Raw genomic sequence first — 15,587 nt, forward strand, 5'->3', positions numbered from 1 at the left:
ATGTTTCAGAAGCCAATTCGGAGCCCAAACCCAAACCAAAAATAGAACCTGAGACTTTATAAGGGCGAGCAGAGCAATGGGCGGTAAAGGAAAACAGCCGATGGCTCCTCAGAACAAACCGGGGCAGGGCGGGCAGGAAGCCCCGCCAGGGAGACCCACGCTCGGTTTTCAGAAAGATGTTTCAGAAGCTCCATTTCCCTGCGGTTTCCACCCCCGGAGGCTGCAACCTCTGGTCGCGGGGCGGTGGGGACCGAAAGCCCGGGAAGGAGACTGCGGAAGGGACGACGGGACGCGAGCGCGAAGCGGGACGGGAGAGCGTGGCCCGCGGGCCGCCCCTGCTGTTGTCCGGGGTGCTGAAAAGCCGGGGACGTCCCGGGCGGCGGCAGCCACTGCTCCCTCCCGGAGGGCGGGGGCGGGGGGGGGGTTCAGGCTGAGCACCTGCTAAGCCCGTCCTGGCCCGGGACCTGGAGGTGCCCACCAGGAGGCCCTCCCCGGACCCTGTTGGGGTACATGCTGGGAGGAGGAGAGCATCTCGGGCACAGCGGACAGGACCCCGGATGCCACTTCCCCGCCGCTCCGGGTAACCCCGCCCCGCGACCCCGCTCCACCTGCGCGCTGACTCTCGCCGCCCGGGTCCGGGGCGCCTGCGGGCTGAGCGCGCGACCAGCCGGGGCGCGGGCGGAGGCTGCGGGGCATGGTGGGGAAAGCGGCGCCGGTCCCGGGATTGGGGGGGGTGGAGGCGATTGCGAGCGGGGCATGCGCAGTGGGGCGGAGGAGGTGGCGATGGCCAGGGGAGGCGGGGGGACTGCTGTTTATTTGCAGCTGGGCCACCTCGGCGGCGCAGGCGGCGGCGGAGCGCGGGGCGCTAGCGGCCGGTCCAGCTGCCGCCGACTATGCCCGAGCCCACCTCCGGGCAGCCGCCGCGCGCCGCCCGGCCCCCGGCTGGGGACGATGCCAGACGCCCGGGAGAGGCCAGGGCAGCGGCGGCGGCGCGATGGTAGTGACAAGCTCTGCCCGAGGCGGCGGCGGGGACCGCGCGCCCTCCAGGCGGCGGGGCTGCGGACTCTCGGCGCCCGGGGCCGCGGCGCTGCTGGCCGGGGCGAGCTGCCTGTGCTACGGCCGCTCCCTGCAGGGCGAGTTCGTGCACGACGACGTGTGGGCGATCGTCAACAACCCCGACGTGCGGCCCGGCGCCCCGCTGCGCTGGGGCATCTTCTCCAACGACTTCTGGGGCAAGGGCATGGCGGAGAACACCAGCCACAAGTCCTACCGGCCGCTCTGCGTCCTCACCTTCAAGTGAGTCCCTCACCCCTTGCTCGCGGCCGCCACCGTTTCTCCTCACCCCCAACCCGGGCTGGGAGAAGTTGCGGGACTGGCTTGGGGGCCGTTTCTTTTCTCGCCGCCCCTTCCCCTCCACGCCTTCCTCCTCTCCAGGCTGCCCACGCCCCTCTGCTCCGTGATCCTCGGCCCGGCTGCTTGGCGCTCCCGGGGCGGTTCAGGAGGCGCGGGCTGGGACTTGGGATTGAGTTTCTCTAGAGTCTGCGCTCTGGGCGGGCTGGTCTCTGGGGCCAGGGCTGGGAGGGGGCTGGTGGAGCCCACCCGCCTCCGCACACCTCACCCCCGTGGTACGGTGGCCAAGTGAGACCAGCGCGGGCCGACGAGCTCCGGGCAGTTGGCTGTGGTGGTGAAGCTTCGAAGTTGGGGGTTTCTCGGCGGCATCTGATGAGCTGTGCAGACGGGGAGTGTGTCAGCTCCTTGGGAGTCGTGAGCTGCCAGGGATTGCGTGGGTTTGGGGAGCAGCAGCACGGCGGGCAGAGGCGCTCTCCCGACCTGCAGACTTGGCTGCTCCTGGAGCCTCGCCGATCTGCGGGAAGGGCTTCAGATTTCGACTTTAAAAGGTGCACAGCAAAGGAAGGCAGAAAAGCGTGGGATCCTCTGGGGGTCCTGGCGTCCCAGTTGAAGTAGTTTTTCTTTTACAATCTCGGAGTCATGATTCAGCATTTCAAGTGTGAATAAGGTGCAGAGGGAATCGGGAGAACGCCAGGGTTTTGCGGGCTGGAGTATTTTCTTGAATTTAAAAGAGGGCTAGCTTCAGGTGGAAGGGGAGAACGGCTGATGCCAGGGAAGTGCTGGCTCGCGCGTCATGAGCTTGACTCAGCTCCTTACAATTTGGCTCAGCATTTAAGCTTATAATGTGCCGGACAGAACTGTTGAAATAATATTGGTTCAGTAACATCAGCGTTTTAAGCATTTTCCAGCGGGTGTAATATGAACCCGTCTTTGTGGTACTGGTCATTCGAGACAGGGTAAACAGCTTGAAAAGCCTGCCCAGGCCGGGAGGCCGAGGTCTCTTGACAGGTGGCTGATGAGTTAGAGAAGGAAACCAGAGCGATTGTACTTAATTCTTCAACTGAAAGTTGAATGTTTTAAGGCGGGTGAGGAAATAGCACATTTGACTCTGAAGAGAGTATTTTATAAACATTTATCCTTTTGGAAAGCGGTTTTGTTTTTCAGCTGAAAGATAATCTCAGCTACTAAGTTGCTCAGTCCTTTTCTTCCCTAAATGCTTTTTAAAATGGCACATTCTTAGATGGCACGATATGTGTGTAACTTCTAAATTGACCTGCTTTTTCATTTATTACAGAGAGGTTTGTTGGTTAGTTTAAGGTGTGGTAGCTCACAGCATGAGGTGTGCTGGGCTTATAACAGCCACGGAGACCACCTAGGTCCCTCCTCTGAGCTTTTTCCGTGTACGAAGATCAGGGTCAAATGCCTGTGCCCACTTGGTGGAGGGTGGGGAAGAGTGTCTTCACTTCTTGACTTTGTAAAAAAAAAAATTTTTTTAATTCGTGCAGGAGGTGGCAGGGACAGAAGAGAGAGAAGGGGAGGAAAGGAGTAGACAGTGAGGCAAGGCCACTGATGAAGAGGAAAGCAGGCATTGTGCAGAACAGGGGCAAAGGAGAAGGAGAATTGAGGGGGCGGGGGCAGCTCTTCATTTATGATGCTCACTGGTTATAAAAAGCAGCCTGGTTGCTAAGATGCATTGCTCTTTGTAGAGTGTGTCTTACTGGCTGTGTAAGATACACCTTTTTTTTTTTTTTTTGAGAAGATTGAGTTACAAGTCTAGAGTGCACTAACTGGAAAGTAATAGTGCCTCTTCAGAAAGAGAAATTTAACTAATCTTTCTGTACTCACAGGCATTGATTTGAATAAGACGTGGAGGCTTTCTCATCACAGTCACCTGAGGTGAAACTGCATCTTCCAGTGCAATAGCGTGAGGCTGGGCATGTATAAGGGACGACATTAATGATGTTAGGCCCACACAACTCTGAAGATTGTTGCAAGGAAAGAGAGAAAATCACATTTATTAACTATTCAGTGTGAACCAAGCATTGGCCTAGGAACTTTACATAGATCATGACTTTAATGATTTTTATTTTAGGCAATCGGTGAAAACACAAAGTGGCCTTAGAAATATACTCAAACTATCTTAACTGTATCTTAAGCCTGTTTGAGCAAAAATTTTGAGAATTGAAAACCATTCAATTAATTAATGATTAATTTTGTTGTAAGAACACCTAACATGAGATCTACCATCTTAAATTTTTAAGTGCACAGTACAGTATTGTCAGCTATAATGTTGTACAGCAGCTCTCTAGCACTTATTCCTCCAGTATAATTGAAGCTATATACATGTTGAACAGTAACTCTTGGTGCCCCTCTCCTCTCACCCTGCCCTTGGCAACCACCATTTTACTATCTATTTCTATGAGTTTGACTACTTTAGGTACTTCACATAAGTGGACTCCTGTGACTGGCTTATTTCACGTAGCATAATGCTCTCCAAGTTCTTCCATGTTGTTGCACATTGCAGGATTTCCTCCTTTTTAAGGCTGAATAATATTACATCATGTATATATATCACTTTTCTTTATCCATTCATCTGACGATAGACAGGTTGTTTTTATATCTTGGTTATTGTGAATAATGCAGTGAACACGGGAGTGCATATATCTCTTCAAGATCCCGATTTCAATTCTTCTGGATATATACCCAGAAGTAGGATTGCTGAATCATATGGTAATTGTATTTTTAATTTTTTGAGAAACCTCTATCCTGTTTTCCATAGTGGCTGCACCATTTTACTTTCTAGCCAATAGTGTACCAGGGTTCCAAATTCTTCACATCCTTGCCAATGCTTACCTTTTTTTTTCATAAAAGCCAACCTAACAAGAGTGAGGTGATAACTCATTGTGGTTTTGATTTGCATGATTAGTGCATGATTTGCATGATTAGATTTTGATGATTAGTGATGTAAGCATCTTTCCAAGTACCTATTGGCCATTTGTATGTCTTCTTTGGAAAAATGTCTATTCAAGTTCTTTGCCCATTTTAAAATCAGGTTATTTAATTTCTTCTGCTTTAAGTTGTAGGAATTCCATATGTATTTTAGATATTAACAACATATCAGATATTTGGTTTGCACATATTTTCTCCTCTTCTGTAGGTTGCCTTTTCACTCTGTTGATTTGTTTCCTTTGCTGTGCAAAGGCTTTTTGGTTTGATGTAGTCCCACTTGTCTAATTTTGCTTTTATTGTTTGTACTTTTGTTATCGTATCTAAGAAACCACTGCCAAGCCTAACATCATGAAGTTTTTCCCCTATGTTTTTCTTCTAGGAGTTTCAGGTCTTACATTTAAATTTTTGATACATTTTTGGGTTGATTTTTGTGTATGTTGTAAGATAAGGGTCTAATTTCGTTCTTTTGCATGTGGATAACCAGTTTTCCCAATACCATTTATTGAAGAGACTGTACTTTCCCCATTGTGTATTCTTGGAACCCTTGTTAAAGATCATTTGACCATATATATGTGGGTTAATTTCTCTATTCTTTTCCATTGGTGTATATGTCTGTTTTTATGCCAGTACTGTACTGTTTTAATTACTGTAACATTGGAATATATTTTGCAGTCAGGAAGTGTGGTACCTTTAGCTTTGTTCTTCTTGATCTATTCAGGTTCTTTTGTGGTCAGTATGAAATTTATGATGTTTTTCTTTTTCTGTAAAAAATGCCTTGGGATTTTGATAGGGATTACATTGAATCTGTAGATGGCTTTGGGTGATATGGACATTTTAACAATATTAAGTCTTCCCATTCATGAACATCGGATGTCTTTCCATTTATTTGTGCCTTTAATTTCTCTCATCAGTGATTTCTAGTTGTAAGTGCATACTTTTTCATCTCTTTGGTTAAGTTTATTCCTAAGTATTTTATTCTTTTTGATGCTATAGTAAATTAGATTGTTTTCTTAATTTTGGATAGTTCATTCTTAGTGTATAGAAATACGGCTGATGTTTGTACACTGATTTTTGTATTCTGCAACTTTACTGAATTTGTGTATTAGTTCTGATAGACTGTTGGTGGCATCTTTAGGGTTTCTACATATAAGATCATGTCATCTGTAAACAGTGATAATTCTACTTCTTCCTTTCTGATTTAGATGTCTTTTATTTCTTTTCCTTGCCTAATTGCTCTACCTAGGACTTCCAGTTCTATGCTGAATAGAAATGACAAGCGTGGGCATTCATGCCTTGTTCCTGATCTTAGCAGGAAAGTTTTCAGTTTTTCACTGTTGAGTATGATGTTAGCTGTGGCCTATTCATAAATGTTCTTTATTATGTTGAGGTAAATTCCCTGTAAACCTAGTTTGTTGAGAGTTTTTTACCATTAAAGTGTGTTGAATTTAATCAAATGTTTTTTTCTGCGTCTATTTACGATGATCATGTGATTTTTATTGTTCACTTTGTTAATGTAGTGTATCACATTAACTGACTTGCGTGTGTTGAGCCATCTTGGCATCCCAGTGATAAAACCCACTTGTTCATGGTGTATGATTTTTTTATTGTGTTGTTGAATTTGGTTTGCTAGTATTTTGTTGTGGATTTTTGCATCTGTGTTCATCAGGGAAGTTGGCCTATACTTTTCTTCTCTTGTAGTGTCTTTATCTGGCTTTGCAAACCCATTTTTTAAAAAACACGTTGAATTTTGAGATAATTGTACATTCCCATCCAACTGTAATAGTATAGAAATCCCTCATATCCTTTATCCATTTTCCCTGGTGGTAACATCTTGCATAGCTATAGTACACAGTCACAACCAGGGGGTTGACATTGATACAATCACAGTTTTTATTCAGGTTTCATCAGTTTTACATATATTCTTTTTCTTTTTCTTTTTGTTGAATGTATATTTAGTCTATGCAGTTTTATCACGTGAGCCTACCATCACAGTCAAGATATAGAACAGTTCTATCACAAAGAGCCTTCATGTTTTCCTATCATAGCTATAGACACCTAATCGATAACAACTATTAATATGTACTCCATCTCTATGCAATTTTGTCATTTCAAGAATGTTCCATTTAGAACCATACAGGGTGTAAACGCTGAGATTTTTTTGCACTCGGAATAATTCTCTGGAGTTTATTCAGATTGTTGCATGTATCAATAGTTCATTCCTTTTTTTTGCTCAGTAATATTCCATTGAATGGATGTATCACAGTGTGTTTAGTTATTCACCTGTTAAAGGACATCTGGGTTGTTTCCAGGTTTTAGCTATTACAAATAGTGCCACTACAAACATTCATTTACAGGTTTTTATGTGAACATAAGTAGTTGCTTCTCTGGGATAAATGTTCAGGAGTACAATTGCTGGGTCATATGGTAGTTGCATGTTTAGTTTTTTAAGAAACTGACAAACTGTTTTCCATCCATCCTATCAGCAGTGTATGTTTCTCTGCTTCCTCACCAGATTTGGTATTGTCACTGTTTTTTATTGTAGCCATTCTGGTAGGTGTGAAGTTGTGGCTTTAATTAACATTTCCCTAATGGCTGATGGTGTTAAATATTTTTTCATGTGTCTATTTGCCTTTTGTATGTCCTCTTTGTTAAACTTTCTCTTCATATTTTTTGTCGGTTTTCTAAATGGATCTTTTTTTAAATGTTGAGTTTTGCGGTTTCTTTATACATACTAGATATAAATCCTTTGTCAGATATGTGGTTGGTAAATATTTCCTTCTACTCTATAGGTTGTCTTTTGAGCTTCTTAACAGGGTTTTTCCCTGTGCAAAACTCAAACTGATTTTTTAATTAAAAGTATTATCTTTGATTTAGTGAATGAATGTCACACATACTAACGGCTAGAAATTCCCTTAAGAATAAACAATAAAAAATTTATTTATTTATTTATAAAGATGTGTAATGCTTTTTTTTTCTTCTTTATAATTTTTTGGCCGCACCAAAGATCCGCACTGGGGATCTTAGTTCCCTGACCAGGGATCAAACCTTTGCCCCCTGCAGTGGAGTCTTAGCCACAGGACCACCAGGGAAGTCCCTGTAATGCTTGTTATTATAAAGGTACTTACTTGTGTAGAAAGAGACTATTCACAGTTTTTCTCACATAAGAAATGGGCAGAAGTTGAAGTGAGGGAATGGATTATTAGAATGTCTCCTTTTACCAGTTTGGAGGGCAGGGCACAATGGAAAATGAAGGCAGCTTATGAAGATGCAGTGACTTTGTATCATATCAATTTAGCTAACTGGAACTGTGACTTAGAAATTCCTTTCCTGTGTTGTACGGGGCAAGAGTTGGACAAGAGAAATTTCTTCGAGGTTTGGAAAGTGAAAGTGAAGTTGTTACCGAGCAGGATTCTTGGCCTCCTTAATCAATAGAAATTGAACTGAGGCCAGACAAATTCAGGCAAGGCTTTATTGGGGCCCCTGCTGCAGCAGGGGGCAGTGAGAACAAGCAACAGTTTCCCTTGCCTGTTCTCGCTTCCTGAGGGGGGCGAGCTTGTTCCTTACATGGGGTGAGGGTAGGAGTGTGTCCAGGGGTCAGGCCAGAGGGGGTGGCTTAGGTGGTTTGCCCACCCATTAGGTGGTGTTGGGTGCAGGGGGCCTGCGCAGTATCCTGCTTTTGCTCAGGGCCCTTCAGAAGTGGCAGTTGGGTTTTTGGTCTCTTTGAATGTTTTATCCAGAATTTGCCCCAACTGGGCATGCAAGCAGTTATTTTTAGTCCCATATAGTTTCTTTGTATTTTGTTGCTCAAGGAGAGGTTTGTCCAGGTGCAAGCTTTGCAGCACTGCGGCAAAGGGTCTCGGGTCCCAGCCTGTCTCAAAGTGGCCGTGTTCCCCAAAGTGCATTCCCACTGCTCACCGCTGGAAAGCCAATACTTGAGAGGAAAGGTTGGTGGTAAAGAAAGTTTGCTTATTTCGGAGGCGGCAACTGGGGGAGAAGATGGACCCATGTCCAAAGGCCAACTCCCCACTGACAATCAGCGGGCAAGAGCTCTTAAAGGGGTGTTTCAGGGATGTATAGGCGGAGGGAGGGGGCTGTGTGCGGGAACAGCACAGTCAGCTCTGACAGTCGTCTTGAACTTGGTCACGCGGTGGTGGTCTGATCAGCATCATCCTGATTGTTTTAAACACAGGGTCGGTTCCAGGGTTGGTTTGTGCCCATTTCTTTGAGGCCATTTCTTTGAGGCCAGTTCTTGGGATTGTGGCAGCTTATGTGATGGCTACAGTCTGGTCATCACGTAGTTCACTTCTTCTGCCTGATGTGGGTTTCAGTATTTACGAAGCAGCTCAAAAGATATGGCTCAGGATATTATCTCTAGCCCTTGAGGAGGAACTAAGAGTCCTTGACTTTGCTTAATGACGAAACTATTTAGTCTTGTTTGACTGCTTTCCTTTGCTTCTGCATTTTCTCACTTCTCTGATTAAATTTTTTCTTTGACTAAAGTTTTTCTGCAGACGAAAGGCAGGCGGAGGACATGGGGTCGGGGCAGGGTGGGGTCTGTCCTGGGAAGGCCGCACAGGGTCCTGCTCTGTTTCAGCCATGTACCCACTCAGAAGGTGTGTGTAGGTTTTGGTGTGTCGCAGCTCATGCAGGTTGCCCCAGGCTTGCTGAGTAACCTGCTCTGGTGTGCAACAGCAGCCAATTCTGCAGCTCCTCTGGAATTCTCCAGGTCTCCTTTAGCTGCTTGGAATCACGGTGCAGGTGTGTGTGCAGCTCTGTGGAGACTGCTGGCCTGTTTGCAAGCCACTCCCATAGTTAAAGTCGGAGCCTAGGAGGCTGCAAGAAACAGAAGTGTATTCCAGTTCGTCTTTGTGGGTTCCAGTCCCTCCTGCCTTTCCCCTCCTTCAAGCCCATCCTTCCTTCTCGAATGCCTGCCCTGCTGGCGTTCCACTTGTTACAGACACAGTAGCAGCAGCCTTGCATAGGCTATGTAAGGAGTTCCCGAGACTGTGAAAGGTCAAATCTCTGCAGCAAATTCCTTCTGCTGTGTCATTCCTGATAGTTCTGCTTCTCTGGTCAAACTTTAACTGATACAAATAATCATTTCTTTGTGTTGCTTGAAGTGAATTTAGAATTCTAATGAATTTCTGTCTCTAGTCAAATCTTCTATTCAGTCTTTTCATAATCTCGTTTCCAAGGGCACACAGGAATATTTTTGGACTGTTGTAGAGCAGAATCAAAACATCTGTGAAAACTTAATCTGCAGCAGTAACTTTTTTTATTTTTCTTCTTTATCCTTCACTGGCCATGACGTGTTTTTAACTGTGGAATCAGGAGAAGAACATTAAGTCACTTTGTAGACACTGAATTGACACAGAACCAAACCTCGTAATGCCCATGACGCCCACCTTGAAAAATGGTCCTGATTGACATAAAAGGTGCTTAGCTTTTTAAATTTTATTTCCTCTCTACCCCCCTTTCTCTTGAGGAGAAGCTCCTGCTGTGTTGTTAGCAGTACCATTCCATATCAAGAAGCAAGGAGGAGCTTCCTTCAACAAGAAAGAACCAGAGGTTTTTCCATGTTAAAGATGGGGAAGCGAAGGCAAATTAAATGACCTCAATTCTCTTTCCATGTTTAGGCTGTTAAATCATAGTATTCTACTAGTTTGCTATAAAGTTTTATTTTATTGAGGGCTCTGATGGTAATATAAACCAGATGAGTGAAAGTGGCTGGTTTAAAATGTCAGAGTTAAAAAATAGAATATCTTAATATATGCAGCTGTAAGGATTTGCAACATTTTAATGTTTGGATCTTGAGAGTTTTTTGCATCAGTTTGCATCTTTTAGTCACAAATGATATGCCAACCATGAAAATCAGCTCTAACCACTGTGCCCAAAACCTAAAAGAAATGGTGGCATGTTCCTTTTGGTTCTGTTCCTTTTGATTTGACCTCTGTGGGAATTCATTTTGAGATAGTCTATTGCTACAAGACATAATTTTGTTTTCTAAGTCTGTGATAGGAGACAAGTGAAGACTGTTTAGGATGTTTGACTAGATTGTCTAGGATGTTCAGTGATGGATGTAGTTAAGGAAAAATGTGATTGGAGGCAATAAAGATTTTATAGAGAAAAATGAAAAAAAAAAAAGTCCTCTGAAAATTTCATGCCAAACTCAGGTTATCTTAGAAACCCCAAGAGGAGGAGGTCAGCATCCTTGACTGTTAGGATATGCTTTAGACATAAGATAGCCTTTAGACTACAGTCTGTCTGGTGGTGTAGGAGGAATAGAAAATGAGAGGAATATATTTCTGTATCATGAGGGTTTTTATAGATGAGTTCCTCAAACCAAGAAGGCTTGGAAAACATCTTCTGAAGCAGTCTTATTTTTTAAAATTAAGAATGTCTTTTCTATCATCCTTTGGAGCTACATTCATGTTTTTCCTAACTTTGACTATATTATCACCCCACTTAAAAGGGAGGATGAGGAATGCTTAATCATGCCTCAGTAATGGCAGTGTTCCTTTTCCAAATGTTGAGATGGTTTCTGGTGTAAGAGGCCCTGTTCGATCTGACCTCCGCCACCTCTCTGACCTCTAGTCTGTTGGTCTCTACCTCATTCTGTCTGTGTCAGCATTCTAGAGTGTGTATTCCTGGTACAGGCCAAACCTGCTGCTACCAAGGGCCTTTGCACTTGCTTCTTCTTCCTGGAATGCTCTTCCCCCAGTTCTGTGCATTGCTTCCTCTCTCACCACCCTCAGTCTCTGCTCAAATGTCACTACATCACAGTGGCCTGCCCTGGCCACCCGATCTAAAAATAGCGGCTGCTCCCCCATGTTTCATCCTTGCTCTCCTACTCTCTTAACTTCTTTGCCTTGGTAGCCCTCATTGTTGTCTGGCATCATATATTTATTGTTGCCTTTAATCTTTTCTCACTACTGTGTGAGCTCCATGAGGTGTATCTTAAGCACCTGGAACAGTGCCTGGTATGCAGCGTAGGGGCTCAATAAATTACTGTTTAAAGAATGAATGAATCAATCCTGTTTGTGAATACCTGACTTCTTCAGGTAAATATTTAGGTAGGTACACCCTTATAATGTAGAGGGAAAAGTCTGCTGGACTTATTTCTTGGCTTATGTATCTTTTCTCTTCCTCTATCAAAGAGAAAAGTGGAAGCAGACAAGGAATTTGCTGGACACACACAGAGAGTTCCAGTGGGTCCTGCTTACTGGGAGGTTAAGGCGCAGCTTTGATTCTGAAAGGGGCAGCGTGGCTCTGTTGTAACCGGCTGAGACTGTGACCCTCTGTGGAGAATGAGATCTTCAGCACTTTTGGATCATGCTCTTCTTGTGTGGTGTATTGAAGTGTAATGGTTGGGGGGGGGTGCTTGCTGTAAACTTTAAGGCTGGACACAGCAGCTGTACCTTCTGAGGCAAACCCCAGAATTACATGGGGTTCTCTCTACACCCTGCTCTCAGGGGACCAAAGTTCCTCCATGCCAGTGTCCTGCTGTCTGTAAAGAAAGGTCAATGACACAGACATGAAATATCTGGAAATGTTGGATTAAATGGAGTATAAGGACCTGAAAATACTTTCTCAAGGGAATTATGGTGACTGTGACTTCCTCTCCCCAAGTGCTGTACAAGAGAGAATTTGGTCTTTTCCCAGGTTCCTGGGAGGGAGCTTCTAAACCATTCAAGTTTCCCAAGTGATAGGAGTGACTGTTGTTCACGGGGGTCCCTGGGACCACACCAGAGTTTATGCTAAGGCGGAGGGGACTCATGGTGGGCCTCCAGATAGTTTCAGAATAGGGCTGGCGCTGCTGGAAGGACCAGTCAGTCATATGATTAAAGAGTTGGGACTTGGAGCCAGGTGATTTTTATTACCAAGCCAGGCTTGCTGATGACAATACTATAGCACCAGCTTTTGAGAAAAGGACTTTATTGTGAGGTTGACCAGCAAGGAGACAGGAGGCAGGGTTCAAATCTGTCGCCGCGCTCTGGGGTTTGGTCAAGTTTTTCTGAGTTAGGGGAGGAGGGTTGGTGTGCAGAAGCATTGGCGGGCGGGTCTGATTGGAGGGCTTTGGAACTTGGACGTTTGTGTAAGGTGTGGTGAAGGGGCTTCACACCAGGTCTACCCGGACAACAGACACCTTGCTTCTGAAAGGGTTCCGGCATTCACGTTCCAGCCTTGTCCCTGTCCTTAGTTCCATGTTGGGGGCAGGGGGTGTGGTGTGCGGGGAGAGAAACTTGGGTTCTGGGCGTAATTTGAGGTCAAAATGTTCTCCTCTGCGCATGCCTCAGCTACATGACTTGCGGTTTTGTTCTGTTGTCTCTGAAATCCAACTCAGTTTTTTGTTAAAAACAGGATGGGGCTTCCCTGGTGGCGCAGTGGTTGAGAGCCTGCCTGCCATTGCAGGGGACACGGGTTCGAGCCCTGGTCTGGGAAGATCCCACATGCCGCGGAGCAACTAAGCCCGTGAGCCACAATTACTGAGCCTGCGCGTCTGGAGCCTGTGCTCCGCAACAAGAGAGGCTGCGATAGTGAGAAGCCCGCGCACCGTGATGAAGAGTGGCCCCCACTTGCCGCAACTGGAGAAAGCCCTCGCACAGAAACGAAGACCCAACACAGCCAAAAAAATAAATAAATAAAGTAAACAATGCGTTTAAAAAAAAAACACAAAACAGGATGGCACCAGTTTGTGTTGGTTCTGCAGTTACAGTGTCTAGGAAGGCCCTACCTTCCAACCTCTGGGAAGGGAAAGGGGTGCTGGAGATGGCCAGTAATGGGATCAATTAGCTTCCCTTATGAAGCCCCAACTAAACTCGACACTGAAGCTTGGTTGTGCTTCCCTTGTCGGTAATCATACATCAGTGTGCCGAGGGGCTGATGTGTCCTGAAGACACGGAAGTTTGTGTTTAGGACCCTTTCGGACCTGGCCCCATGCATCTTTTCTTTTGACTAGTTTTGGTCCATAGTTTTGATAATAAAACTGTAATCATAAGTATCATGCTTTCCTGAATTCTGTGAGTCGTTGTTGCAAATTGTTGATTCTGAGGGAATTGTGCAAACTCCCAAATTTGTGGCTAGTTGGTCAGAAGTGCAGGTGGCCTGGGGACCATCGAACTTGTAGCTGGTGTCTGAAGTGAGGGGAGTCTTGTGCAGGACTTTGTCAGGTAGTCAGTGTTGGAATTGCATTGCACTGCGTCCAGGAACTCCACCAAACATACATACCTTTGAAAGATAAAAACATTTGCTAAAAACTGACAGCTCAGTTATAGGTATAACTAACTATATTATATTTGGTGTTGATCTGTTAATTTTTATTATTTACTGACTCTCTTCTGGAAGATTTTTCTTCTGGGACTTGCTTCCTCCTGTGGTCAGTGATCTTCCTGCCCTCAGTTTCCTCACCCTTTCTTTGATGCAGTCGCTACTCTCAGTACTATGTGACAGTAGAGACTGTAATGGCCTCCTCCTGACTGGCTCCCCTTTGCCTGACCCCTCCCTACAGCTTCCTCAGAGCCAGCTGAGGATGAGTTTTGCTTTGGCCTCAGGGCACCATCTCCCCGCTGCACTTTTGTTTACATTGGTGCCTTCCAACCACATCCTTTGGTTCTTTATATACACGAAGTGATGATGATTTGCTGATTTATTCCTGGTACTGGAGGGAATGCGAAAGAAGAGCAACCAAAATGATTAAGGGCTTAAGGGATTCTCCTTAGAGGAAAAAACGAGAAGAACCAGATGTCGTTGTTTATTGGCTGAATGATCTAAGACAATGGAAAACATTTAAAAATATAAGAGTTGGGCTTCCCTGGTGGCACAGTGGTTAAGAATCCACCTGCCAATGCATGGGACACTGGTTCGAGCCCTGGTCTGGGAAGATCCCACATGCCATGGAGCAACTAAGCCCGTGCGCCACAACTACTGAGCCTGTGCTCTAGAGCCCGTGAGCCACAACTACTGAAGCCTGTGTGCCTAGAGCCCGTGCTCCGCAACAAGAGAAGCCACTGTCAATTAAGACCCAGCGCAGCCAAAAAATTAAAAAAAAAAAAAGTATGAGAGCTGTAATGAAGGCAGGAGGTAAGAAGAAGAAAACTGAATGGTGATATAGGAAGACAGGAGAATAAGAACTGGGCTGTGGAAAGTCACCAGGAAGGTGTTGGAGAACCCATCATTTGAGACACCAAAAACAGAAGATGAGGAGTACATTTAATTTTTTCTTTTCCCCGGTTTATAGTCTTACTGGAAAAGAATGTATGTTGTGTTATTGCTGAGAAAACTGGATTTTTTTCTGGTAAGCATGGCAACCATATGCAGCCTTACCTTAAGCTTTGAGACCTGTGTATTGTTGTCCTGAGTATCACCTGTCTTGAATCACTGCGTTGCTTAGGGCAGACCTCTGGGCCCCATCTCAGATCTACTGGCTTAGAATATCTTGGGATGGCATCAGGGAATCAGCAGTTGCAACTAGCACACTGGTGACTGAGAATCATGGGAACCACTGGGACTCAATGGAAGTCTATGCTTAATGAGGTTGAGATGCCAAAATCTCCCTGGCATGGTAGAGAAAGGAATCCAGAAGCTCACTGAGATAGGAATGTTGGGGTGCATTTATCACATCGTCTGCACACACCTCACTCCCACCCTCTACTGCATTCCCTGAGAGGGCCAGGTGCTTCTCCCTTCATTGAGACATTGAGAAATACATTAGTGAGGGAGTGCCTGCGAGGTTGGGAAGCTCTGTGTTGGCTCTTTTCTGTAGGCCGAGTGTGATGTGGGAGATGCTGCCATTGAGGTGGGCTTTCCTACTCCACTGGGGGTGATGGGATCCTGGAGTTCCAGAGACCAAGTGGCAGAGCTTAGCTGCCAAAGACTAGGTGAGAGCATTTGCTATGACAGGCATGGGGATGCGGTGATAATCAGAATGTTTTGACCCATGGGGATCATTGGTGGCGGCATGAAGTAGATGGACGGCCCTCTTAAATGTTACTTGATCTATATACCAGGGAAATTCCAGGTTCAGGGCCCAGAACTAGACACGAGTCACGGCGATGGAGCGTCATGACCTCTCACGCAGTTTCCAGACCCCTGCCAGTTCATTGACGTACGGCTGTTTGACTGAAATAGAGTTGGGGTCCCCTTGAGGAGGGACCCTAGTATATTCCCTAGTAGAAGTCTCTTGCAGAGATACAGGCTGTTTTTATTTTTTTCCTAAACCAGAGGTATTTTTCAAAGAAGAAAACTAAAAGAGAGTAACGGGCTTTATCTAGAGCTCTAGGCTGTGAGGT

General features: G+C 45.6%; 1 protein-coding gene across 4 annotated transcripts in view; it reads left to right on the forward strand.

Annotated features, from left to right (window-relative positions):
• The first annotated feature begins 779 nt into the window (after positions 1 to 779).
• TMTC1 (transmembrane O-mannosyltransferase targeting cadherins 1) overlaps positions 780 to 15,587 on the forward strand; it is a 261,487-nt gene continuing 246,679 nt past the window's right edge. For 3 of the 4 annotated variants that reach the window (XM_007175694.2, XM_057556024.1, XM_057556025.1), the window contains exon 1: positions 780 to 1,296. In XM_007175694.2, the coding sequence (XP_007175756.2) occupies positions 995 to 1,296 (302 nt within the window). In that variant the 5' untranslated portion in view covers positions 780 to 994. The remainder of the gene's footprint in view (positions 1,297 to 15,587) is intronic. The other variant, XM_007175693.2, reaches the window with a different exon arrangement.

This window comes from Balaenoptera acutorostrata, chromosome 11, assembly GCF_949987535.1.
Source record: "Balaenoptera acutorostrata chromosome 11, mBalAcu1.1, whole genome shotgun sequence".
Lineage (NCBI taxonomy): Eukaryota > Metazoa > Chordata > Mammalia > Artiodactyla > Balaenopteridae > Balaenoptera > Balaenoptera acutorostrata.